At 33.3% G+C, this 24586-nt stretch overlaps 1 protein-coding gene across 8 annotated transcripts in view; it reads left to right on the forward strand.

The window, feature by feature from the left end:
* The window catches only part of CTDSPL2 (CTD small phosphatase like 2), an 82871-nt gene extending 58893 nt beyond the window's left edge, over positions 1-23978 (forward strand). For all 8 annotated transcript variants that reach the window (XM_004751285.3, XM_045067620.1, XM_004751281.3 and 5 more), the window contains 7 exons: positions 133-244; positions 2425-2511; positions 12773-12835; positions 12939-13018; positions 16019-16145; positions 18278-18373; positions 18981-23978. In XM_004751285.3, coding sequence (XP_004751342.1) covers positions 133-244; positions 2425-2511; positions 12773-12835; positions 12939-13018; positions 16019-16145; positions 18278-18373; positions 18981-19046 — 631 coding nt within the window. In that variant the 3' untranslated portion in view covers positions 19047-23978. The remainder of the gene's footprint in view (positions 1-132; positions 245-2424; positions 2512-12772; positions 12836-12938; positions 13019-16018; positions 16146-18277; positions 18374-18980) is intronic.
* The last annotated feature ends 608 nt before the right edge of the window (positions 23979-24586 follow it).

Consider the following 24586-nt stretch of genomic DNA (forward strand, 5'->3'; position numbering starts at 1 on the left):
TATTTCACAGGTTTTGGTTACTAGATTAAAAGTGTATTATTTAATTAAAGATTTAAATATAAGCTGAGTTTAGTAATATGTTTTATATTTATAAAATGTAGAAATGAGATTTTCTTAAAATTTGATTTGTAGGTATTATTTCATCAAACATGTTCCACCACTGACAGAAGAACAACTAAATAGGAAACCTGCTCTTCCATTGAAAACAAGAAGCACACCAGAATTCTCCCTAGTTTTAGACCTGGTAAGTATATTATATGTACTGGTAGAGAAAATAAAGGAGTTAAATTTCTTTTTTAAAACACTAGCCCAAAATACCTGGAAGGATAAAAGTGAATGTGAATAATCTTAAACATTTACAAAACATATTGTGGATGTTGTGAAATGTTTTTATTTGAAGCATAGTCTAGTGCCAGGGTCCTCAATTTGGTTGTCATCAGGTACTCTTTGAAAATAAATTAGGCTTTCATTTTTGAAATTAGTTCTTTCCCCCGTATTTCTGAGACCCTTGTGATTTTTTTTAAAAAAATTTCCAGATAAATTCTACTTCATTTCATGCCTAGATTTCGTCTTTTTTCAGGTGGGGGTGGGGGTGGTGTCAGGATTATGTTTTTTTTGAAAAACCAAATATTATCTGGGTCCCATTGAATGGACCTTATGCAAGATTATAGCCCTTTTTCTCTTCTTATTTTTGTGCTTTATCTAATACCAATGACTTTATTAATAGACTCCTAAAAACATGAGCTCTTAATGCTAATAAAACCTTTAATGTGCTCTCTTGGTATGTTAAAGATTTATGTTTTAGGGTACCAGAAGAGCTTTGAGAACTGAACACCTACCTGTTACATAATATTGGGAAGCATGTTATTATTTAGCCTTTGTTACTGGTATCCTATAATTGGAAATGTGGTTTATTTCTCATAAAATTTTTTTCTTGAGGAAAAGTTTATTATTTGAAATTGTAACTAGCATGTATATTTCTTTTTTGAGAGTTTAATACCTTAGCCTTTGTCTAGCCAAAGAGACGTAAGAGAGCTCTCCAGAGGTCCTAAGTATTAGGTATTTATTAGAGGATAAGTAGCAAGAGAAAATTTTGAAACTGATTATGAGTAGTGTAGATTTGATGTGCAAGTTAGTGAAGGAACTGAAAAAAGAGCTTTTGCTATATTTTTGTGTTAGGAGTTGATGTGGTCATGATAGCAAGCTTGACCATATAATTTTTAATCCAGTGTGAAGGTAAATGGAAAAGATAGGACTTGGCTGAGCATAAATGAGTAATTTTATAGAAGTAAATGAAGAAGGATCAAAATTTAGATAATCTATAGATGAAGAAGTAGTAGAATTAGTTATGATGCAGTTGAGGAAAAGAGGATACCTTTTTTTAAGATGCTAAGACAATACCTTGAAATGTATATAGACTGATATGCTATTAAAAGAAAATGAGGCATATCTAGAGTATTTTTTGCTCTTTGCCTCCCCAGAGTTAACTTTAGGTTAAAAGAAACACTCCAGCTAATAAGATGTGGAATCACAAGGTATGAACATTTGTGTTTCATTTTAATTCATTGTAAATGCATTGGAAAATTTTGGGGGTAGTCATTGGCAGCTTTTTTTTTTCCAAAAAAAGTGTTTTTTCACTTAACTACAAATAGAACTGTTTTTTAATCATTATTTAAGAAATATAAAATTGGCACATATCTTAGATGGAATGATCCTCACCTTCTTATCCTCTTAATAGCAAACAGGGTGTGATAATCAAAAATGACAAGTCTTCATTGACTGCTAATTTAGTTAAATAATGTTTATGTCTGAAACATATTCAACAGATACTGAGGCATCCATTTTATAATATAAAAATCTTTATAAAAGGTTAAAGGATAAGGAGCTATGTGAATAGAATATATGTACTTTTAAATATAATTAGATTCTAAACTTCCATTGGCTAATTGTTAAATAAAAGGAGTATATATTTATTTTACTTAACAGAAAGTTGGCAGCTGCAGAATTCAGAACACTGGTTCTCAAACTTGAGCATGCATCGGGATCACCTCAAGGGCTTATTAAGTAAAGATTGCTGAGCTCCTCTTTATCCCCCTCTGAGTTTTTGAATTATCACAAGTGGAGCTGGAAGATTTGCATTTATAACTAGTTAGAATATTGCATTTCTAACTAGTTATTTATTTGCATTTCATTGCAGATGATGCTGATACTACTTGCTGGTCCAGGGACCATACCTGAGAACAAGTGGCTTAGAAAATTCTATCCCAAATTGCTATGCCACACATAGGAATGTATGATAAATAGAAATTCCACATATGAATGAGTACTTTCATAAATGTGTTTGGTGGTCATGGGTACATGAAATTATCATTTGAAATTTCTTTAAATATCTTGGTTCACTTGGTATGTGCTTTTTATTTTAAGGATGAAACACTAGTACACTGTAGTCTAAATGAGCTAGAAGATGCAGCACTTACTTTTCCAGTCCTTTTCCAAGATGTCATTTATCAGGTAATTAAAAACAATTTATAAATTGATTTGGCCTGTTAAACAATGTTCTGAACCAAGAAATCTTTTGTAATTTTGTGTGTGTAAAGTTCAGTGTGTTTTTTCCTAATTGATTTCATCAATATATTACTGATTTATTAACACAGAGTAGCATCATGCTAAATAATTACATAAGACATTAAAGTTACCCAAAAATGTCAACTTTTTAAACCAGTGATCTCTGCTCATTTCATAATCTTTTTGCCAGCAGGTGGAGGCAGGAGCACTGACAATTATAGATCCCCAAGAAGAACTTTCCAGGTTAACACCTGGTGTTTTGTTTTTTGTGTGTGGTTTTTTTTCCCCCCCAAAAAATCCAGTTAGTATAAAAATTCATTCCTTGTTGGTCATTTTTATTTCCTTTTGTAGTGATATCATTTGTAGATTGCAGTTTTGTATATCTACTTTATATTAATCCTAGAATTCCAGGACATTCTTCCAGTTACTGCTTTAAAAAATCTGGGTAAAATAATTTCTACCTCATCTGTGTTGTTGGATAGGTAACCATGCAAAATGCAAATATTATTTACATTTCACTGAATTATGTGTGTTGGCCATAGTTTTTTCTTTACGTTTGAGATTTTCCTGTCATAAAATTTCAATTTATTTATATGACTACACTTTGAAAATTGCAAAGTGCGTTTCTGTGGTGGTGGTGGTGGTTACTTAATTAAAGCATTACCTTTATACACACCAGTTGTTGAAGGGTTGGGAAAGGGTCAAAAAGTTTGTTCTTTGTCAAGAGGAAGCCAACCCAAGGATTAAATAAAGCTGCAGAACATTTACTGTGTGGATGATGGAAAGGAGCTCATGGTTGTTTGTGCTCTTAATAGGCAGTTAGAATATGGGTGTAGTTTTCTTGGCACATGATAGTTCCTGTCTGTTGGGAATCAAAAAATTTCAGAGTTAAATAGAAGTTTGTGGTTCGGGATCTGCTTTACCTACTTTATCTTATAATGTCATAAGAGAATTTATTTTAGCAATTATTGTTAGTTCTGGTTTAACCTAGATAGGCATTTCAGGCATGCTAATATTTGAGCACTATATTCATTTCCCTTCTGTGGAAGCTTGTTTTAGTTCTGGCTTTTGATTACAGAATGAGCAAAATATACATTAAAATAAAGGATTTTAAGATTTTTGTATTTCTTTTTAACTAGATATTATTTGGCTTAATGTAATCTTTTTTCTTAATAAGACATTTTCTGCCAAATGGGTTGTTCTTGTTTAGTCCACATCTAGGGCAGGAGTCTTGTGGCAAATATAAATAGTTCAGTAATACCTCAGTTCTCTCTTTTTAGCTTGATAACTTCGTTTTTTGTTCAGGCTCTGAATTTGGAAAGGAAAGTTGTTATTTGAAACATATTAAATAATTATTTTTGGATGACTTCTTAAGCTTTCAGATTTGAAATTTGCTTCTTGCAGACAATTTTGGTTTGTTTATATCATTTTTAGTAGTGAAGTAAGAAACTTGGAAAGTAGATGAGTTTGATTCTTCCCTGTTATGAGCATTTCTTTTTATTGTGACCATACAGTTGAATTTTTTCTTGCTGCTTCCACCATTTCTGCCTTCTCTCTCTTTTTTTTTTAATAAAGTTCTTATGATTTCTATGTTGATCAGGATAGTTGTCTTATTTTGAAGAAAAGTCTTCTAGCAGTACATAAACTAATACTTATAAACACCATCCATGTACTGCATCTACCTCTGGAATTCAAAGAACTCTTTTTCTTACATATTCTGAATTACACTTTCTGAAACTGAAAAATAAATATTCTAGCCTAAATTAGGAGCAGTGAGCAGGAAGTTTGAATCTTATAAGTTACAGAGATGATTGCATTTTATTATGATGATTTATTAGCTATTCAATTGTGTACAGAGTTTAGTCTCCCTTCAGTAAATTTTTGAGGATGTCCATAGTTACTATTCGGTATAATCCCTTGGATTTCTGGTTTTGGCATAGCCATTCTGTCTGCTTTTTTAAAAAATAACTGAAGAAATCTTGGGTTAGGGTTCCCCTAGTTTTCAGACCAGCAAGCTCCCTTTAAACAGGGAATGATGTCTTTTAAACTTTCAGTGGTGTTGTCTCCATCTACTGGCAAAGAAGAAATATACACAAGGGTCTGAGATGATCTAAGAGATTTTGGAGAAACCACATTATTAGGTAAGATGTAACTTACATATTTAACCACTGCAATATAATGTGGCCCACTTAAAGGTAGAAACCTGTAAAATACTGTATATACTCTTAAAAAATAATTTATTGAGATGAATTCACAACATAAAATAAACCATTTTTAAGTGAACAGTTCCATGGCATTTATCTATATACTCTTGAATATATCAGTTCCATAGCATTTACATAGCATAGTATATACTCTTAAAAATAAACTGGTAATGTTAAGGTAGGATCAAATTCTTCATCTGAATCAGCACCAAGTAAAGTATCCTCTTGGGACTTATTTTACTTTGGGTTTCTTTTTATGGTAAGTTTGTTATGGTTGGCCTATATCTAATTTTAATTCTACTTGTTTTTCTTTCTTTCAAAACAACTTAAGTGTAATTTTTTTTAATTTACTTAAGTGTAAATTGTTTTACGTATGCTTTAATAATCATCTATGTTAGGGGTTGGCAAACTTTTTCCTGAAAAGGGACAGTTCTTAGTATTTTAGGTTCTGCAGTCTCTGTTCTAAATACTTTTTCTGCCATTGTAACATGAAACTAGTCATAGACAGTAAGTACATAATCAGATAAGCGTGGCGTGTCCCAGTAAAACTTCATTTTCAAAAGGAAGTGACGGTTTGTATTTGGCCCACAAGCCATAGTTTGGTGACCCTTGGTCTAATAATTATGAGAGTATATACAGTAAATTTACATACTCAAATTCTAAGTGGGAGTAAGTAATCAAATGTTCATCAGAATTCTTAATAATGTATAGAGAAATTAAAAACTAGATCCACTATAATCTGGTTGTGGGCTTTCTTAGTTTTTTTCCAGATGAAAGTTTAAGGAAAATTTAAGGTGATCCCTACTCATATTTAAAGATTGCCTGCCTTAATGGTATATACTCTCTTTAATTGATAAGTAGGACTCAACTTACTTAATCCAGTTCTCAGAATTTTTGAGCAGGTCGATTATTCAAGCCTCAATTTACTACATTAAGTGTATTTGAACTACATTTCTCTGGGGGATAACAAATCCTAAAAGATAAAACTCAGAATTTGATATATGTTACTGCTGACACTATATGGATAGACAGATTGTGGTTTGTGTAGATGGAGGGAATAAGTCATTCGAAAGAACTGAGTTTTTAAAGTGAGGATATGGCACTCATAAAGCAAAAGTATATGGATTTTTGTTTGAATGGGTCTTTTTCCCCCCTTTAAATTGGTTGTTTTTCCCTAAATTATTTTACAGAAGTTAGTTATTGGGAAAATGTATTATTCATAGAATGGTGCAAATGCATTTGATATCTGGAAAAACAAGTGCATGATCATTTCCAGTGCACATATTTAATCTTTATATTTAGCTTATATTGACACATTGTCAGGAAATCCATCTCGTGGTGTTACTCAGTTAAGAGGTCTCCACTGTATTTAGTTTCTGTTCCTGCAGATCCACCAATTCAAGACTCTAGGTCATCTCACTCCCTCTTCCATCCAGAAGATGACTTCTATCCACAAGCAGGACTGAATCAAAAGACAGATTTTTCACTTAGCTCTTGAGCTGAACCACCTCCTCAATGACCTTCCTCTATCTCCATCAAGAACTGGAGCTCAGTTTTTTGAAGATGTAATAGAGCTACTCAGCCCAAACGTGGCTAATTGAAGACAAAAAGAAGATGCCTCATATGTTTCACCACAGTACAGCCAAACGTAACTGTGCTGTCCAACTCCTCATTCTGTAAAGTATGGCAGGGGCATCTGATTTTTGACTCTGTTCACCAATAAGACTTTAGCCAGTCAGTGGCTTTCTGAAGATCAGTAAAATCATCAAACTTTGGGTCAGCTGTCCAGAAATCAGATTGTGGTAAGCACTCAAGGAGAGATAGGTTCCGTAGGGAGCTACTTACTAAAGGGTACTTTGTTTTATTAGTAGAGGTTGCTTGTATGGGAAAAGTTGGGGGGAGAGGTGGGTGGGAAATCCATGTTTAGCGAAGCTCCACCTCTTCCCCATTACTGTAGTTTGTTTTCTGGCAACCTTATAGCATAGAGTAATTTTCACAAGATCTCAAATATTTTGTACTACAGAACAAGAGGAATAGAGGATCAGTGGCTTCTTTCTCCTCTTTATAGTCTTTCGTAGAAAAGTCAGCATTATTTTTGCTTCATGAAGAAAAAGCAATCATGTAAATGAAGAATTTTGTAGTAAATATCTAATCAAGTTTTTCCTTCTCTCAGGCTCTGACTTAAATTGATATTAACCAAGAGACATTTTATTTTGAACTTCACAAAGCATAATTTTTGTTGTACAAAAGTAGTATGTATAATTGTGCCCTAAATAAAACATTTGGGGCCGTGGACACTTAGTTTGGAGGATTAAAATGACAATATTATGATAATTAGTTGCAGGTTAATATTAAAAAGTAATTTTAAAGAAACTTTCCTTATTAGTAAGTATAGTTAGTCATTGGTACTAATTTTTTCATTGTAATTATTCATTACTGATTTTTAAGGTTAAAAAGAGAGCTGAAACCTACAGTTATCAACTTCTCAAAGATGATAAAATGTATTTTATGAGGAATTCTTTGTATTCTTTGTAAATGTATCTTAAAATTAGAGGCAGTTTATTTTAAAAATGCATGGAAAATTCTTATTCAACAGCTGAAAACGTTCTGCTAACGGGAGAGGAGAACAGTTGATTGCTAAGCATATTAAATTGTTTAGACAGTTTAGAATTTGTTTTTAAAGGCAGCATTTTTGTTTTACTAAAATGACCTTTTTTTGCTTTTAAAATGATTAAATTTCATGTAAATATAAATACAGCAATAGTTTATATATATATACACATACAAATAAACAGTGTATATATATGTGTATATATACATACACATAAAAAATATATATGTATGTATGTAATGGCCAGTTTTTACTTGAAAATTTTGCTTCATTGGAAGTTTATCTGTATGAATACCATAAGCTTCACTTTATCCCATGTAGACTTTATAGGAAAATCCCTTTTCTGATTTATTCCTATTTCGTATAATGTTTTGAACAATCTTTTAGTTAGGGGTTTTGTTTTTACTATTTTTTATTTTGATGTTTTAGTATTTACCTATTCATTTCCGGATTGATCTGCCTACAAATACTTTCCCCAGCAATCTACTTCTTGTTGGAACTGTGTTAAGCAAAGGATGACTATAATGTCACTCAGTGGGTTATGAATTTGAGGTCTCCGCAGGGCCTGCCTGAGCAACCCTCTTTACAGAAGGTTTTATCTCTAGGCTCTAGTATTGATGCTAAGAAAATGTTCACTAAGTTAAATAGTTAAGCTTGATACTGATGCAATACACGATTTAAAAGTATAGGTTGCTGCTGTACAGCTTTCTCTTTTGAGTTGAGGTTATCCAGTTCTGCCCCATAGAATCATACTCATTCCAGCTATTCTCCTTGTGACTGATTACTTTTAAATAATAGGGTGGATAGTAATAATAGTTGTTGGCAGTCTCAGTGTGCCAGGCACTCTTTTAGGTACTTTACATGTATTAGCTTATTTAACCCTCACAACAACCCTATGAGGTAGGTACTGTTACTTTACCCACTTTAAGAGACTGAGGTGTATAGAAGGGTTAACAACTTGGCAGAGTCAACTTTTACACCTATGGTGTCTACTAATGTTTAGATTTTTCAGTTACTTGTAGCATCTCATCCTTCACATTCCCCAGCTTTATTGGTTTTCTACTGCTTTAAAGTCTTACTGCTGATTATAAAAATAGTATTTACCAATCATCTTTTTATTTAAAGGTGCCATACTCTTACGTAGGTGAGCCCCACTGAATTAACTCTTTTGTTTTGTTTTGTGTTAAACCTATACCAGTATAGAGCTTGGGGTCATGAGTTTGAGTCCCATGTTCAGCATGAAATTAAAACAATTTCAAAAACTTTATCAGTATAGCAATAAATTCAAAGGATATCGTGGAAAAATTTTTAATAAGATATTTCCTTTTAAATATGGTAAGGTTGTATTATCTTTCCTTACAGCCATTTAGAAATATTTTTCCTTGGGCATCTGGGTGGCTCAGTCAGTTAAGTGTCTGCTTAAGCTTCCAACTCTTGGTTTTGGCTGGGGTCATGATCTCAGGGTCTGGGATCCAGCCCCACACCAGGCTTTGTGCTCCGTGCAGAGTCTGCTTGAGATTCTGTCCCTCTCTTTCTTCCCCTTCCCCTGCTTGAGCTCTCTCTCTAAAATAAAGTAAACCTTTTTTTTTTTTCAAAGACATATTTTTCCTTAAAAGATTTACATGTAAGAATTTTTTTTCTTCACTTGCCTACAAAGGCATGGCTGCTTTGGGTGTTTTCTTCTCCCTCTTCTTCTCTTTCTTCTTCTTTTTTTTGGTCATGCTGTTAAAGTTATCTATGAAATTAGATAAGGTTTGGGACGCCTGGGTGGCTCAGTTGGTTAAGCAGCTGCCTTCGGCTCAGGTCATGATCCCAGCGTGCTGGGATCAAGTCCCACATCGGGCTCCTTGCTCCGCAGGGAGCCTGCTTCTCCTTCTGACTCTGCCTGCCACTCTGTCTGCCTGTGCTCTCTCTCTCTCTGACCAAAAAAAAAAAAAAAAAAATTAGATAAGGTTTGGTAAACTAATAGAAATTACTCAGTTTATATAGATTGACATCACATACTTAGTCATGAATACGACTGTCATAAAATACTTCTAATCAGTTTATAATTAGATTGTTATTTTGGTGACCGCTTTTATTATATCTGGTTTTGTTTATCATTTATGGCCTGGCTAGAGTATGTATATACACAATTATAGGATGTTCTTACTGTCTTAATACCAAAGTAAGTACAGGTTGTCAGGTATTATTCATATGAAGGAATGTTGATGTACTGTTAATGTAATGTTTTGTTATATATATTCATTACTTTTCTATATAAAATTTAAATTTTAGTAAAATCAGTCCATAACAGATTATATACAAGATTAGGTCCTTTATCACTATTTTGCAGGTATTATTCTAGTAGATTTTATTTTTAATGTTTTGTATTTTGAACATATTCATAAATCCATATCTTTGCATAGTAGTGAGTCCTATTCGAGATGTATCTTTGGGTACGGTATTTTTTTTTTTTTTTGGGGGTACGGTATTTTTATATCATTGTTTCTTTGTAGCATTCTGCATTATTTTTAAACTTTTGGCTTTTTCATGTTGTTCAATGGTGGGAAGATTAAAAGTTTGTAAAGAGTTACAAGTTTGAAGAAGGATGGTTAGTGAAATACTAAATAGAGAAAGAATGTGGAAAATAGGAAGTAGGCAGCTCAGGACAGGAATCTTTATGATGAGAAAGTTAGGAGAAGATAAATGTAGTTAAGATTATCTGTGGAATAGATTTGGAAGCTTTCTGTAATGCCTCTGTGCATTTGTGTATTTCTGTATCTCTGTGACCTCACAGGATAAGTAATTGTCTCTTTGTATTATACATATCTTAAATTGTTTTCTGTTTCCTACTAGATAGTACTTAGTGTTTGACTTTTATATATTTTTTGCTTTAATATATCCATCCAAATGACTTAGATCCTGCTGGCCTTGTGTCTCAATTTCTGTTTTTCTTTCTGAGATTTTGCCTTTGCAGCACAAAGCATAACTTCCACCCCTGCTCAGATAATGTTGTATCTTTCTATATTCTTCTTTTTCACTAACCACCTTAGTTTTGTGTATACATTTTAATACTGAAATACCTTCCTGTTCAAATGGTGAATCTGTTTTGAGGATAGGAACTTCTATAGCTAACAATTAATTCTATTCTCATGTAAGGAAACAGTCTAGCAATATATTCCCCATCTTTAGGGCCACATCTTCTCCTATAAACAAGTACATTTTGAGAGTGATGTCAAATTTTAAGATGTATTTTTATATTAAGAATGGTCAAAGTAGTATAGTATATAGTAGCATACATTCTATGTATAATGAAATAATAGTTTTGACTTAATCTGGAAGTCATGTATAAGAAATTAAAAATGTCACCTTTGTATGGTGCTCCACTTCCTCTGCTTGGATAATATCATTTACATAGAAATATTCCTCTAAAATAAAATGGAAGTATGTTAGGGTTCAGAGGAAACAAATCCCAAATTACAGAGACCTTACTTAGTTTATAGTATGGAGCAAGTGATAACAGAGATTCTGAGAACAAAAATGCAAAAATAAAGTATTTTGGTAATTAGGACTAATGGTTCATAGTTTATCATCCTTGAGGTCATTGGAAAAAAGTATTGACTAAATTGATTTTTTTTCCTTAATCATCACAAATCTATTTTTGAAAAGACACATAGTTAATAAAAAATGTTATTTCCAGTTAAGACAGTAATATATCTGAAATCTGTCAGTTACCTGGGTTGGCCACAAAGAATACCAAATGTTTTTAGGATGAAAAATGTTAAAATTAATTAGAAGAGCAGCTTTAGTTAAATTTCTTGTGCCTCATCCTAAATGATAGTGATTGGATACCAAAGATTTGGTTGTTTTTATTTGCTCTAGGGGTAGGGGTATATGGCTTTACTTTGTTTTGATTAGTCAAGAGATTGAAATAAAATGCCTAATAGGGATTCAAAGCAAGTATACTTTATCATTCTAGCCTAGAGGTAGGAGTAGTGATATTCTTAGCATATTAATAATTGTTCAGAATTTGTCTTCTACAAATGATTAGTTTTTGAGGAAACTCAGTAGTTGTCCTTATGTAGTCATATAGGCTTGCTTCTCTTTCTCTGTTTTGTCTATATTGCTTAACTTTGGGTAATTCTATTTCATTTATTCAACAGTTTTTGTTTCTGTTTTAAATCAAGTATTTACTGTATATTTGACATTGTCTTCTGCCCAGAGGGCCCTGGATATAAAGATTGGTAGTACAGTGGTCACTACTTCCTAGAATCCTTTGCTTGATTTCCCTGTTCTTCCTCAAAACATTCCCAAAACGACATTTTTATTATTTTTGTATGGATGTCTATTAATGACAATTAAATTTCATGAAGCCTAGATTTTGAATTTGTAGTTACTAGTGGGTATGCACCAGTGAATCTGGTGCATACATCTTCTATAAATATTTGTTATTCATGGTGTTTGAAGTTAATAATCACTGTTGAGTATAAAGTATAAAATTGTCTTTATAAAATTTTGTCACAAAATTAATATAATTTAAAATCTTCTCTAAATCCATTTTAGTGGTTGCTCTTGGCTTATAATTCTGTTCTTTTTGAATTCTGGAGTGTATTACAAGAGCTACATTAAATGTAGGCAAGAAACAGACAAACAATAAGAAAGGGCAGTTCTTTGGACGAGATCGGGCGCGTTCAGGGTGGTCTGGCCATAGACAGTTCTTTGGGTACTATAGTTTTTCCTGATATTGCCAGTAAGTTTTGATAACTGGTATTAGACTGTTATATTTTCAGTCTCAAGTAGCCTGGTAGTGCTAATTTAGATGCCACATCTAAATCAGTAAATGTAGAAAAAGACTGAATTCTGAAAAATTCCAGTTATTTAAACCCACCAATCCAGACTTCTCTTTCTTAAACATTATTTATCTTTATAGAGATTGAAAATAAAGGTATTCTTAGCAGATGATTGTTATGAAGAAATTCTGAATATAGAGGAAGGTCATTGAGACAGGTCAGCTAGAGGTGGACACAGCCTGCCTAATAATTGGATGGATGCTACCTGGCTGGAAGATGGAGCTGATTGGCGGATCAAAATCTCAAAGGGAAACCTTCAGTTTTTAGTTTGAATGTTTACTAAAATAATATTTCACAAAGTTCTATTACATTGTATGGCGCCATTTAAATATTAAAAAGTAACATCACAATGACTGTTATTTCCCTACCAAAAGATTGTTTTAAGTGATTTTTGGTTTATGAAATATATTTGAGTGGTACTTAGTGAACTTTTCTATTACTTTAAAATATGAACTTCTTAATTATAATATATTCAGAGTTAGAACACAACATCTCTTATAAATAAGTTGTTTCTACTCTGTATGTTTATTTACTGAAGTGTGTCTTTGTTATTTCTTCAGGTTTACGTGAGATTAAGACCATTCTTCAGGGAATTCCTGGAACGAATGTCTCAGATGTATGAGGTAAACATGCTTAAGCTAATTACATAATATTTTTATTTTATTCAATACAGTACCCATATTTAGATCATGTATAATGATTACTTCTTTTCCCCTGAATTTGTAGATCATTCTTTTTACTGCTTCTAAGAAGGTGTATGCAGACAAGTTACTGAACATACTAGACCCTAAAAAGCAACTGGTCAGGTAAATTTAATTAAGAAATAGTGGAAATGTCTGTCACACTGATCTATGAAATTACTTTGATTCTATTTAATTTTGATGGCCATTTTCATTTGGCTGCATATATAGAGATTGGTTGTGTTGAATGGTGAAATGAATTTTTTTAAGCCCCAAACTCTTTAAGAGTTCCAAATGATATAACTCCAGACAGACTTTCTTTAAAGGATACAAAGATCAAATGTATATATTCATTCACAGTCCATCTGTATCCTCACTTTTTTTGGGACTGGGGGGAGATTGGGGGTATGTGGAATTTTTCACTGTGTGCATGATATTTTCACTTCCTTATGTCTCTGAGATAATGCATGTTATGTCCCCTGTTTAATGGCATAGAGAAATAAAGGTTAATTTTAACAGAAAGGATAAATTAAACTCTTTTGCTTTTTTCAAGAGCAAATTTGTCCTCCATGGAAAGAAAACATTACATGACTCTAATTGGAAATTGCAGTTGGTTTAGTCACTCAAGTTATCCTGATCTGGACTCAGTTCCTTGTGTGTGTCCTGAGCCAGCAGATGCAGTGTGTTCCTGGTTAGGTGGGAGTGCCTTGGGTAATTTTAAAACAGTTTGAAAATTAGTTCCATTGTTTGTTTCAACTGAAGTGAGATATTAAGACTGTTAGCAGTCTTGCTGGATTCTTTAAGATGCCAGAGTTAATCTTTTTTTTTTTTTTTTTGGACTAAGAGCTATAAGAGATGCCAGAAAAGGCTCATGAAAACTTTAATAGCTGGGAGTTCATTTTCTTGAATACTCTCTTCCATATTTTTTTAGTGGAAAATCCTAATTTCTACTGTTAATGGTACCTTTGATATTGAGTGGTTGCAGCTATGCGAAAAGCCATTTTCTGATGTCTATACTTAGATTTTCTTTCTTGTAAATAGAACTGTGATTTTTTTTAATCTAAAGGATCAGAATTTGCCCTTGTCACTTTCCATTTTATCTTCCATATAAGCAAGCATCAGATCAGAAATGAAAATGATGTTTTCTATTTATGAAAGTATAATACATGCTCATTTTACCTAACTTTAACAAAAGTACACAAATGATTTTGCTTTGATGACTTCATTCATTCTGAAAATTTCTATTCAGCACCTCCAGTGTTCCATGCAACAGTGGTGAGCAATACCAGCCTTTCCCTCTTAGAGATTTCAGTTTTAACTGGGGGGCAAGTCATAGTCATGGAATTATGATGTTACAAATTAATGCCCCTCTTTTAAACTAGTTCTATAAAACTTAAATATTTGGGAGTTTAAATTTGTTTTATGTAGTTGTATTTGAATAATTTAAAACAGGAAGAACTTTTTGAATAGTAGATTGAATTCATTAGAATGCTAAAGGGAATTATGTTGAAGACAAGGGAGACTCAGAAATTCGATGATGTCTGAATCTCATGTGTCCAAATGCAAATCTGATGACTGGCAAAAGTAGTTCCTTTGTAAAACTGCAAATACCTGCTACTGACTGACTGTCAGACTCCTGAATAACTGGAGGAGTTTTATTGTAATTTAATTGAAGTAATCATTAGTATCCACATACATATAGTCATTTGTCTCCTGTCTTGGGTGAGTTTGCTGTTATTGGGGAAGAAACATTAGTAGTAACTTGCATTATGTGCTGCACTGGCTTCTCCAGTATCCTCATATGTAACATAAATGTTCATACAAATAAAAATGGAATCTTACAGGCCCAACCAGGAATGAAAATTCTTTTGTCTGGTCTTAACCTTTTCAAAGTAGGATGGTCTTTAAACCATACAGAGGTAGATCATGGTTTAGTTAAAAGTGTTCTTTATAAAAAGGGAGGAAGAGAACTATTTTTAATACGTTTTGTCTGGTTAGAAAACTGTCATCACCACTGGCACTGGTGTTTTTAAGGTTGAGTTTTGTTCTCAGAGCTATGGCAAGTTTTGTTGGTAGAAAATGCCCCTTTCTTGAAATTCCGTAATTAAAAATAAGAGGTATGAGTAGACCCTAGCTGCTGAAAATTGTTTAGTGGGATTAAGACACAAGACAAATTTACCAAATTATTAACGTATACATTTCAAGGTGATCTGTATTATTAGTAATATTTGGAGACTAACATTTTGAGTGCTAAATGAGATGATATAATTTTGACAGTTTTATAAGTATTATTATACAGCCTTTCATAGCTTTTTAAAATGATAACAGCATTTTTCAGTTAAGTATCATTGGTAAAACATTAGTTTACATTTGTAATACTTAAATCTGAATTCATCATTTCATTCAATCCTTGTTTTTTCAAATGATCATCTACACACTCAACTAAATTAAAAGAAAGATGGGTGTTTGGGAAAAGTTGAAATGATGGAATGTTTTGGCCTCCACACCTTTTCTCAAAAACTATAAGGGAAACTAAAAACATTTTTTAAAATGCCAACACAGAAACATTCCTTCTTATATTTTCTATTCTGGCATGTACAGGGATAGGGAGGCTGTGTGGTCTTCTGGTTAGAGCAAAGGACTGGGAGCCAGGAGGATCCTGGGTTCCAATGCGGGGCTAACCACTGACTTACTGTGTGACCTTGGGCAAGTCACTTGACCTCCTTGTGCCTCAGTCAACCATCTGGAAAATTGGTTAAAAAGCAGGACCTCGCTGACAACCAGATGCTGCATCTGAACTGAGCTTTCCTGGGTAAATAAATTACAAAAACAATTTACAGAGTTTTTAATCCCTCTTTATAATTTAATATAACATTTTGGGATAAGCCGAAGTTCTTAAAGGCATGGTAATAATTGGTTGTAAGGTTTCAATAATTGCTAACATTTTTAAAAAGTAAAACTGTAGCCCAAAGCTTAGGCTCACATTTATATTTGAATTTCCTTTGTGAGAGAAAATAATAAGGCTTAAAGTATAAAGCCTATGGTATGTGTATGTATGTTTCAGTATATGTTGTAATTTTTAGAGATTTTTTTTCTTAGTTAATTTGTTTTTATTTTTATGTTTAGGCATCGGCTTTTCCGTGAACATTGTGTTTGTGTACAAGGAAACTATATAAAGGACTTAAATATCCTTGGAAGAGATCTTTCAAAGACTATAATAATTGACAACTCACCACAAGCCTTTGCATATCAGGTAGGAAGGGAGGGTTGCTAAACAAATTCAGAAAAAATATATATGTGTGAGAACAAATGCTGCCAAACAGAATATGATAGGAGAACAGAATTTTGACTGGTGAAATTTCTGTGTTTAGTATTATCTTTCAGAATTAGAAATGCCAAATTGTTATGTTCCATGTGAGAAATTTTCTTTTAAGATTTTATTTATTTGACAGAGAGAGATCACAAGTAGGCAGAGAGGCAAGCAGAAGAGAAGGGGGGGGAAGCAGGCTCCCCACTGAGCAGAAAGCTAGATGCGGGCTCCATCCCAGGACCCTGAGATCATGACCTGAGCCGAAGGCAGAGGCTTAACTTACACATAGCCACCCAGGTGCCCTGAAAATTTTCTTTCAATTAAGTACAACACAGATAAAAATCTGGGTAGTAGGCCTAAATAAGAAGGGACTATAAAATATATATCAGGGCCTCTGGCTGGCTCAGTGGATTAAGCCTCTGCCTTCAGCTGAGGTCATGATCTCGGGGTCCTGGGATCGAGCCTGCATCAGGAAATCTCTGCTCAGCAGGGAGCCTGCTTCCCCCTCCTTCTCTGCCTGCCTCTCTGCCTACTTGTGATCACTCTCTGTCAAATAAAAAAATAAAATCCTAATATATATATATATCAGTTAATAGTATTCTTAGCAGTTGTTAAGTAATTGTAAACATGTTTGAGAATTAAAAATACCTCAGTGGGACGCCTGGGTGGCTCAGTTGGTTAAGCAGCTGCCTTCAGCTCAGGTCATGATCCCAGCGCCCTGGGATCGAGTCCCGCATCAGGCTCCTTGTTCAGCAGGGAGCCTGCTTCTCCCTCTGCCTCTGCCTGCCACTCTGTCTGCCTGTGCTCGCTCTCTCCCCCTCTCTCTCTCTGATAAATAAATAAAATCTTTAAAAAAAGAAAAAAATACCTCAGTCATGTTCTGATATGTTTGCTTTGATATTCTGAAATAATTTCTTAGACTATTTTGTCAGTATGTTTATATGCTGTGTCAGTGTTTCTTTGAAATATAACTTGGGGGAGTGCCTAGGTGGCTTAGTTGGTTAAGCATCTGCCTTCTGGTCAGGTCATGATCTCAGGGTCCTGGGATAAAGCCCTGCGTTGCGCTCCCTGCTCTTCCTGGAGCCTGCTTCTCCCGCTCCCTCAGCCTGCTGCTCCACCTGCTTGTGTTCTCTCTGTGTCAAACAAATAAAGTCTTAAAAAAAAAAAAAGAAGGCCTTTTAAAGAAATAAAACTTGAACTAGAACTGAGGCATCCTTGCAAAATGTTTTACATTATGAATATGTTCATGTGATAGTTTGAGATTTCCTTCACAATAAATCTGGACAGAATAGGGATGGTGGAAATTGGGTTGGGATGTTGATAGAACGAGTAAAAAAGTAAAAAGATGAAAAGCGAGAAAAGGGAAAAACTGCATATGGTATTGAAATATGTTCAAAATAGGTCACTGCTCACATTTTGAAATATGTTTTTTAAGAATTTCTTAATGGTTCCTGGATAAAATCATTTCAGTTGTCCTCCATCTTAAACACAGATTTCTGCATAAATGTTAAAGACAACCTAGAGATTATTTACTATGAAACAAATATGGTTTGCATTCTTGTTTCTAGACTCCTCTTCAGTGAAATACCATTGTATCTGTTTGCTACATTAATGCTGTTTCAGGTTATCCTGCTATTTGTTGGAATAAAATGAATGTGATAAAATCCATGTGTAAAAATATAGGCTTTCTGGTAGTGTTCTTTTTACATTGGCTGTACTCCTTCATTCATAGTACCTTGCACTGACTAATAGTAGCTATTTCTTGAATCAGTGAAGTAATACTTTTAGTTATGTTAATGCAAAACTTGTTTCAATGGATCTTTCTTGTATAGTTTCATATATACTAGGAAGACATTACGTGGAAAAACCAGTTGGGCTTTGATGTATTCCCTAACATCTGGTCTCTTGCACTGTTGAGTTGTTGGAATATGACAGGCATAAACTTTGATGGCATTCCTTTTCAGAGGAACTTATTATATACATGCGTTTCTTAAGTATCTGTTATTTCTCTTTCAGGCTTTTACAAAGTAGGCAAAATGTAAAAAGAGGATTTAATTATTTATTTATCGTTATAGCTATCTAATGGAATCCCTATAGAAAGCTGGTTTATGGATAAAAATGACAATGAGCTCCTAAAATTGATTCCATTTCTGGAGAAGCTTGTAGAACTGGTAAGTATATCTTAAGTTTCTTTTGTTGCCTCAACTCTACTGAAACAAACCTTTTTAACACTTTATATTGACATTTTAAGTCAGCTTGGTATGAAATTAGGGCAAAGTTGAAAAGGATTACAAGCATTTTCTAACCTTTTAAATTATATTAAAATCATGCTCATCAATATTTAAAAATTTGTAGATTGGGTGTTTTTATTTCACTGGGCTTCTTGCAAGTCACAACTAGTAATATCAAATTGATTTCACTTTGCTTTTATAGTTCAGGTCTAGAATTCATGCTTATGCTACTGAAACTTTATTCTGGCTTTACTTTTTTCCTAATATATCAAGTAGAGTTCAGTGGCTTAACACTTCTGTCTTTTGGTTTTGCCCTTTAGTGCATAATTGTTCTTTACAGAATTAAAACCTGAATGACAGGTTTGGTTTTTTTAGTCTAAATTTAATTCTTAAGTTAACTGCTTCTTCATAGTAGCTTTATATTGGCCAAACAAAATAATGTAAGTTGTAAAATAAACTGTGTATTTCCTCTGCAAAGGAAGAATGTTATGAGAATCATATTTTTGAAATTTACGTGGCTTTTAAAAATGTCTTTTTCTCCACACAGAATGAAGATGTTCGACCTCACATCAGAGACAGATTTCGCTTGCATGATTTGCTGCCCCCAGATTAAGTACAAAGACTTGTCAAATCACTGAAGGGGGAGAGAATGCAGGACCCTTTTGGACTAAGACAAAAACATTGCCATTACTGTTGAAATTTTGCATTTTTGTACCCCGTCTTGCTTTTCTTATCTTTGGTGCCCAATAATAATCAAGGGTTACAGAAAGAGACTTTATCTCAGATTGAATACATACAGTAGGTAGGCTAAAACAGAAGAGTCTTTAGAACTAGTGCAACTCCAGTGAAATTTTTTTATGTACAGGACATCTGCAGTTTATAAAGAATTCTGTTTCTGCCACCAGCAGTTTGACCTGTAGTCACACAGGATTTTATGATAATAACAGAGATGAAAATGGACTTTTATTTTCTCTCTGTTTGGTGCTCTAAGTGGGTTTGTAGCCACTTTTCTGTTACTTTAAGATTCTCATTTCAACAGGAATGGCCAGTAAAAGTTGTTTTATTTTTCCTGTTAAGGTTTATAACCTTTTTACATTTTTGACCTGTATTAGATTAGATTTTCATTATGCATTCCTTTTAGTTAAGGCGCTTCATAGTTTTCTGGAAATAGTCAATTTTTAGTTTTTTATTATACATTTGAATGGCCGTTTTCCTGCTTTGTCTGCCTGCATATTGTATATTTGTTTAAAAATATTCTCTACTTTTAGTCCATGTAAGTTTCATTTAGAAAGACATGCATTTATATTTTGTTTCTGTAATATTCTACTGTAGGTGAAATCTTTTAAAAAAAAAATCAAAGGACTGGGTAGATAAGAATATATGAATGACTAATATTCAAAAGATTTAAACCATTGTGATGGCATGTGTTCCCAAATGGTAATATCTTGCAGTGGCACACAGATTTAATGGATAAAGGTATACCTCAGACTTCACTGTGCTCACCAATCTTTGAGGAGAATGAGTTTGGTCACCTGTTGGGCTTGATTTGGTTACTGCTGCCTTTGGTTTTCTCCAGGAATGAAGTATTCAGCACAGTGACTCAGTATTTTTAGTTATTTTGCATGGGCTGGTAGTACCTCTGTTATGCTCTTGGTTACAATCAATTTAAAACTCTGTGTAACAGTCTTGGTACCTTACAGTAGCTATGCATAATCCTGTGGCACAGTAAACTCCCAAGCCACCAATGCAGTTAATATGCTCTCATAGTGGTTTTCTATGCTATATGAAAATAGTCGTCAAGCCTTGGTTCTCTAATGCAGCTACCACAAGAGGTTGATATTTTTATAGTGGCGTGTAATCTCCTTTTCGGGAGGCTTTTTATGGAAGGTAGAATTTGTAAAAGTTAGTATGCTTTGCCTCTCGACTGCATTAACATGCCACAGGCTCAGACTGTTTTTGTGTAAAGGATGTCAAAGAACGGCACTTTTTCTAAAGAGAAGTTTGATATTTTGTATGCTTGTTAAGAAAGTACAGTATTGGAAATTAAAGGTGGACAACTGATAATTGAGGAGTATGTCACTTAATTTTTTATGTATATTACCTGTTTACTTGTACAACTTATTGTACAAATTACATGCAGCTTCATTTTCAAATGAATCCTTAAAATAAGGAAATCTTTTTAGGAAAACATTTAATTTTTGTATTTTTGATTTTAAAGGCATGAGTTATGTCAATTTTCAGTGTATTAATGAAGATTTTAACTTTTCATCAGGTTGAGTGTTTTCTTACTATATTATCTGTTGTGTATGTAGTTAGCATATTGTGTCACTGAACTGTTTAAAAAACCTAGCATGTAGAGCAAGCCTGTTTTGTGGAAAATCCTTATTCATTAAAAAAATAATCATGGCAGATATTCTGCAAAAAAAAAAAAAAGCAAAGCATTTGCAATTCAGAATACTGGTTTTTTTTTTTATTTGTTTGTTTGTTTTGGTTGTTTTTGTTTTAATTTAAAGAAAGGTATTTTGCTTGCAGGAAAAAATACTCCAGATTCATTTTAATGAGAATCTTTGAAATGTATTTATCTTTAGGGCATCTGGGCATCTTTATGCTGTTTGTCTTCTGTCTTTCTTGAAATAAAATGTACATACGTTACCTTTACATATGCTCTTGCTCAAAATTGTGAACCTAGTTACATTTCTCCTTGCTCCCCTTTAAATGCTCAAACAGTAAAACCCAAAACCTGTACAAGTTCTAAGCTTTCAGCATGCATTACAATTGCTGAAAGCTTTTCTGATTAAGTAAACACAGTCTCAAAGGGCTTTCCCATAACTGAAAGGGAAATGTAAGCACCTGTAATGTTATGCCTATGGGCACTTTAAAATAAACACCAACTTTTAATCATCTTTTATTAATGGTAAAGGTGTTTTTAGTCCCATGCTGGGAGAGTTCTTTAAGTCAACTGACAAAGGAATCTAGCGTAACAAGATTCTGTAAAGAAATAAAGAGAAATTATATGGCCTGAGAGAATTTCTTGAGACCAATTTATTTTTCTTCATTATTCGATTTCAGTCATTTTAAATTTGTTGTTAATAAAAAATTTAAAATAATTTATGAAGAGACAGTTATCCAGTTTCCTTTCACTTGAATGTTTTACCTTCTCATTACCCCTTTTCTTTAGCTTTTGGTAAATGTTATCTTAAACACTTCCATTTAGTTAAGTGGAGGTGTCTATTTTGTGAATTGAGATGTGCCCAACTGCTTCAGGTCATGCAGGAAACATTAACTCTTTAAAAACTGACCGTAGGAAATGCAGGAGAGACAGATACCTGATAAGACACAGCAAAAGTGACCTATATACACATTACATATCTGAAGTACATACTACAATTGTGATATTTCCAGTGATAAATGTCTGGCTTTTAAGACATTCTTTTAAATATTTGTATTATTGTTAGGATGTTTAAATCAGTTGTATTTTTTAATTCTGTGTAATATATGTAGCCCTAATCAGATTTATATCACCATATTTCTCTGAGTCTTAAAAGAGTTGATAACGATTTGAAACCATAATTGTTTTATATTAGCTAGTATGTATATTTATTTACCCAATGGCTTTATCTTGTTTCCCAAAATTCGGGGGTGGGGGATTGTTGAAAGCATTGTAACTTCTATAAATGGCTATTTTCTTGTACCTGTCAGTGAAATGGATGTGTACATTGTTTTTTTTTTTTTTTACATTTCTCTGGTTTTTCTGGTTTGTTTGGTTGTTATTGTTGGTTTTTTCTGTTTTGTTTTTGTTTTAGTGTTAAACATAGAATGGTTTAAAAAAGTTATCTTTGGCCAATGACTTTTTCAGCCAGATAGTACTTTCATTCAGCCTTCTAAAGAAGTTCGTTTTAATTGTTTTGTCCAGTCAACTTGCCTGAAAAACATAGAGACTTCATCTCATCAATGAAGAAAGCATTTCATTATTCCTACAGATCTTTACAGCGAGCACAGAATTCTTCATAAGGACCAGATCTCTTCCACATCTTGTGTCAATCACATAAAGCTGAAATGTAAAGGACACTGAAGCCTTCATTTAATTGTACTAACATGATGGTGTTATATACCACATCCTTAGATAGTTAAGGTTTTCTGAACTGACTTCTCTTTGTCTTCCTAGGTATTTATTTGTTACCTCTTTTAATCTTGTGTATCTAAATTAACTTAGTTAATAGTTACCCACTGAATAACTATGCCAAGCAACTAGGAAAGAATGTTTATTTTATTTCCCCTTATAGGGGAAGAGTGGACTGGGAACAAAAATGTATGGGCCAAAAGGCCTTAGGTTGTCATTCATTCACTTTCTTATTCCTCTCATGAGCTATATTTGAGTATAGTATTTTTTCAGTGCTCATATGCTTGATTGTGTCATTACTTTTACTGTCTTCTGAAAGTGAAAGCCTGCTAGGAACCTGTATAAAACACATTTTAAAATTTCAGATTAAGAACCACAAAACTCAGTATCTTGTATTTAAATGCCACTTAAATTATTATTGGAATCCAAGTCTCACTCACTAGGATACATTTTTATAAAATGTTTCTCTGTATCTTGAATTGAAATTACTTGCCCAGAGGCAAGAGTTCTGGGGATATAATGTGTTTTGAGAAATTTTTAAAAAGGGGTAAGAGAGCAGCAAGTTTACAGTTAGTTACTTTTTGGTTTTGTTATTAGTATTTTAAAATATATCAGTGGTTCCCAAACCTCACCATTAGAATTACTTTGAAGAGCTTATGAAATACAGATTCCTGAGGCCTAGGCCCTACAGAATTGTCTCAGTGGATCTAGAGTGGGGCCTGAGAGTTCTGTTTTTTGGGTTTTTTTTTGTTTTGTTTTGTTTTTTTAAAGCTCTCCAAGTGATTCTAATAGCCAGCTTTGGGAAATCACTGTTTTAAGTAATGTGGCAGTGGTTTGAGAATAGGCAACTAAATAAAGGTTTACCGGATGTCTCTGTGGTAGTTTTTTGTTGGTTTGTTTTGTTTTGTTTTAAACTGGGATCAGATTTCACAACTTACTCAAGATACATGGAGGAATAATAAAGAAGATTCAGGCTACTGCTCATTATCATTCTTGTCTCATACTTTTTTTAAGAGTTTGAATTTCTAGCACTTGGAATAGTTGATCATATATATAGCTGGAGGACATCCCTGAATGAGACCATTATATATATTAACTGTAAGATATTTCACTATTTTTTTATTTTATAAATCTTTGTAGAAATAAGCAATGAAATACTATCATCTTTTGAAATGGGATTTTTCAAGGTAGTGTCCTTTTGGCATTAAGGTAGGGGGGAGTTAATATTCTCTCTGCCTTTTTCCATGTGAATCAATATAAAAGTCATGGATATTAAAAAAAAAATCTCAGTTTAATTTCTACATATTTACTATGCAGTATAGCCGTGAACAAGTAATGTAGACTTAGTTTTCTCATCTTCAAATGCCCTGATCACCCTACCTCACAGGGTTGTTGTGGGGATAAATAAAACTTTTATGGAAACACTTTTCTTTGATGATATTTTATCAGCCATTAGAAACAATAACAGCTTATATTGGTATAGTGCTTTTTTTGGTTAGTTACATGATTTTTTCACATTACTTTCCTCTCTGATATCTTCAGGACATACAGGTAAGGTACACAGAGTAGGTTACAGACACGAGTCAATTTCTGGAACTACTGTTTGAGGAAGTAGAATAAAATCTGAATAAAGGGGCGAATTTTGAGAAGCAGATATGATAGCAAATAACCAGATCATGGTGAGCCCAAAATGAGGCAAAATAACATGAACCACATAGTTACAAAACAGTACTCTGGTTCCACCCCAATCTCTCTGGTGAGACTTTTTTCCATCTTTACTGAGTAAAATTGACATTGTATAAGTTTAAGGTGTACAGTGTGATGACTTGATACATTGTGAAATGTTTACCACAGTAAGGTTAGTGGACACATCCTTTACCTGATTACCATTTTTATTAGGGTGAGATGAGAACATTTAAAGTCTAGTCTGATAGCAACGTTCAAGTACACACTTACCGCACTGTTAGCTATAGTCAATGTGCTGTTAACGAGATCCCCAAAACTAGATCCTCCTACAACTGGATGTCTATCCT

Source organism: Mustela putorius, unplaced genomic scaffold (genome assembly GCF_011764305.1).
Source record: "Mustela putorius furo isolate JIRA1106 unplaced genomic scaffold, ASM1176430v1.1 tig00003898_pilon_pilon_pilon, whole genome shotgun sequence".
Classification (NCBI taxonomy): domain Eukaryota; kingdom Metazoa; phylum Chordata; class Mammalia; order Carnivora; family Mustelidae; genus Mustela; species Mustela putorius.